This window comes from Octopus bimaculoides, chromosome 9 (genome assembly GCF_001194135.2).
Source record: "Octopus bimaculoides isolate UCB-OBI-ISO-001 chromosome 9, ASM119413v2, whole genome shotgun sequence".
NCBI lineage: Eukaryota > Metazoa > Mollusca > Cephalopoda > Octopoda > Octopodidae > Octopus > Octopus bimaculoides.
Window position 1 is genome coordinate 75973640 of NC_068989.1, and position 3511 is coordinate 75977150.

The 3511-nt window shown below is 38.8% G+C and overlaps 1 protein-coding gene across 3 annotated transcripts in view; it reads left to right on the forward strand.

Moving 5' to 3' along the window:
• Positions 1 to 3511, forward strand: part of LOC106868253 (uncharacterized) — a 23577-nt gene that overhangs the window by 651 nt on the left and 19415 nt on the right. The window contains exons 1-2 of one of the 3 annotated variants that reach the window (XM_014913423.1): positions 505 to 1073; positions 1716 to 1852. In XM_014913423.1, coding sequence (XP_014768909.1) covers positions 530 to 1073; positions 1716 to 1852 — 681 coding nt within the window. In that variant the 5' untranslated portion in view covers positions 505 to 529. Of the gene's footprint in view, positions 1 to 504; positions 1853 to 3511 lie in introns of those variants that run through there. The other 2 variants (XM_014913424.2, XM_014913422.1) reach the window with 2 other exon arrangements.

Below are 3511 nucleotides of genomic sequence, written 5' to 3' on the forward strand. Positions count from 1 at the left end.
TTTGTGTGTGTGTCTGTGTTTATCCCCCCACCATCGCTTGACAGCCGATGTCGGTGTGTTTACGTTCTCGTAACTTAGCGGTTCGGCAAAAGAGCCGAAAGAATAAGTACTAGGCTTACAAAGAATAAGTCCTAGAGTCGAAGTGTTCGACTAAAGGTGGTGCTTCAGCATGGCCGCAGTCAAATGACTGAAACAAGTAAAGGACTAAAAGACTTAAGATTAATGTGTGTCTTATTAATTTTTACACTAAGTTTTCTGGAAAGGTCTTACTGCTCATGTACTGTTACATAATTCACGATTTAATCAAGAAAAATTGCAATCATTTATCACGTGTTACTGGTACATTTATCCGTTCGATTTTAGAAAATTAAAACTAAACAGTTCCAAAGCATGATGGAATGATTTAAAATAAACGTAAGTGAATGAAGTGACTCTAGTTTATCTTTTATGACTAGAGACTGTTTCTATGACGTTTTACACAAACATTTGTTTCTATGACACATTGGTTTTTCTTTGTTTTTACCATGGCATGCTATTTAATTTTCGAAACGTTTCCATCATGGCAAGAACTTCATATTCTGAAAAGGAATTGTTCACTCGTTTAAGAAGTTCTTCTCCAAGCAGTCTTTCGTTTCAAGGCATATTCTCGGAAATAAAATCGGGGAAGGTCTTAGGTTATCAACTACAAGTGAAGATAGAAAATGAGCAATTAACAATTACATCTTATTCCACAGAAGGTCGTTCTAAAGCAGAAACTATTTCACTATCACATGTTTGCCTGGATATCTTTGATGAAGAGACACGAAGATTTTGTATACATTTTAAAAATGGCGGATTAAGAGTATTTCAATTGTGTGTCAATAAATCGACGTCTCCAAATTATACCTGGCGAGATCTAGTCACTGTTATAAGACGACTCTCCGTCCGTAAGGTAAAACCCTTGGTTGGCAAATCTGTTGAGCTTTCAACTCGTATTACTTGCTCGGAAACAGCACCGGGAGCGCTTTTCTCTCGTCATCATATTGATCAGAATATTATATTTGAATATTTCTTCGTCGAACTTAATCTCAAAGGTATAGGAATTAATCAGTTGTACCTTGGTCTCACAGACGAGTTTTTTCTTACAGCATCGCAGACTTTGAATTACTTGACACTTCAAGAACAGATTCCTTTACAAAATGTCACAATTTTTATAATAAGCCATACTTTTCGAAGAATAGGTATTTTTATAAGAAATGACACTTTCAGAATATTCGAAATGTGTAATTTTAGTGAAAAAGACAAAAACCTGATATACTGGAATCAGCTCGTTGATATTATAAACTTAAAAGATCAAGAGGCACCAACCGTTAAACACACATGTTCAGATAAATCCTTATTAACCACTATCCGTTCTAAAGATTCAGGTGTAAACACAGACGGGAATAATAACATCTATTTCGGTGATTCAGAAGATCAACCAGATATTGATTTATTAACAGATATTCAATATCTATTTGAACTTCGAGAGGATGAAAGGTATTCTTCAACGTTTACCGATAAAAAGCCGCAATACTTTGTTGGTGCTTTTTGGAATACGTCACACGAAGCTACTCGCAATTCTATGTTGCGTAAATGGGCATCCTGCCCAGAAATTCACAAATGTGCTCCAGTGTCAAGGAATATGGTTGAAATGGTGCCTAGTATAACAAAATCATCTTCTTTTACATTTTTAGGCAGTGACAACGAAAACTTGAATCTTCACATTCAATGTTCCTACGATAAATTTATAGACGAAATCAACGATAACACCTTGTTGGCCTTGAGTAGAAAGATCATGCTAGTGCAAGGTTATAAAAAGGATATTAAAAAGGTAAATACCTCTTCATATTCTTTTTATTCTGTTCAGTTGTCTGCACCTTTAACGTGGTTCCACTGTTTATTCCAGCAACTGGATGAAAGAAGTGGGTGACCCCTTCGGTCATGAATGACCATGAGATTGCACCTAGAAAGTTACTCTCCGAGGCACAAATCCGGGCAGGGTTGTTTATCGAAGACCAGCAGTCACCCATACATATCAGCCTCCCCTCTCCACGCCACTGATGTTATTCAAGGGAAAGGCAAAGGCCGATACAGCTTGGCATCAGTGACGTCGCAACTCATTTCTACAGCTGATGGAACTGGGGCGACGTGAAATATTATTATTATTATTATTGAGTGAGAGAGCAGTGCATGCCATCAAAGTGACACTGGGGTAAAATATACGAAGCCCATTATACCCATCATGACTACCTGTCTGATAAGGGTACACCAGGCACATGCATCACAACCATATGTGCGCGACATGGTGATCTCATATCAAGATAAACAGCGCATGACCTCGCAGGTGGGGCCCAGTTAGAATTTTCTTCAGATCGAGTAGCTCATTCCGCTCAAAGGGTCCCTGAATAAGGTTTGTTTAAGGATGTTGAGCAAAACACCCATGTTTCCAAAGGTGAATTATTCAAACCCCAAAGAATTCCTATTAACACATGGCTATGATGCTCCCCAACTACTTCTGCTCATGATCAGAGTTGCACATATCGTCAGCCACCAAGGGACATGCTCAACTGGTTAAGGTCAAGCAACTGACAAGCATATCTCTGGTATTAAACAGAATATTTGCTGTAGCCCATCCCGCTCAAAAGGTCCCTGAATAAGCAACGTGATATAGTGGTTTGGGATGGAGAAGAGAAACTGTGTACACGCAACCCGGTTCGGGAATCGAACTCACAACTTCACGATCGTAAGCTTTAACCACTGAGCCATGCGCCTCCACTCCAGCAACTACACCTTATTCAAGATGTTCGCAGCATCGAGCTCCTTTCTCCACCAGTAATTCCACAAACCACGCTTGGCATTTATCTTTTCGTTTACTTTTACTTGATTCAGTCATTAGAGGGCAGCAACACTGGTGCACTGCTTTGAAGAATTTTAGTCGAACGAGTCGACACCAAGGCTTATTTCTCCTCTTAAGCCTGCTACTTATACTATCGGTCTTATATGCCGAACCGCTCAGTTACGGAGATCGTGCTTTGTGAATGACCAAGTTCTGAAGACAGTGTACGAGAGATTGTGCTTGGCTGTTGTTCAGCCGTGTCAAATAAGGCTTCGTCTTCCGCAACAGAAAGTCTTCTTGATCGGGGTTCAGACTAACATTTCTTGAAACGTCTGAACTAGTTTTGTGTCACACGCTCCTTGACAGTTCCCGGACCATACAAATCATAAACTTCTTTTGCAGCTATCCTTGCACTCAGTCTTTTCCCTCACAGACAGTGTAAAATGGCTCTAATTGCAATTTTTCAACACTCGTTATCAATAGTTAAAAAAACCCAAACATAAACAACTCAACAATGATTAGACAAGGTGTGCCAAATTAACGATATTATATGAATATGCAAGTTCTCAAAAATCAAGTGGAAATCCGGAAAACTTTTGGCTCAAGCTGGCATATATATATATATATATATATATATATATATATATATATATA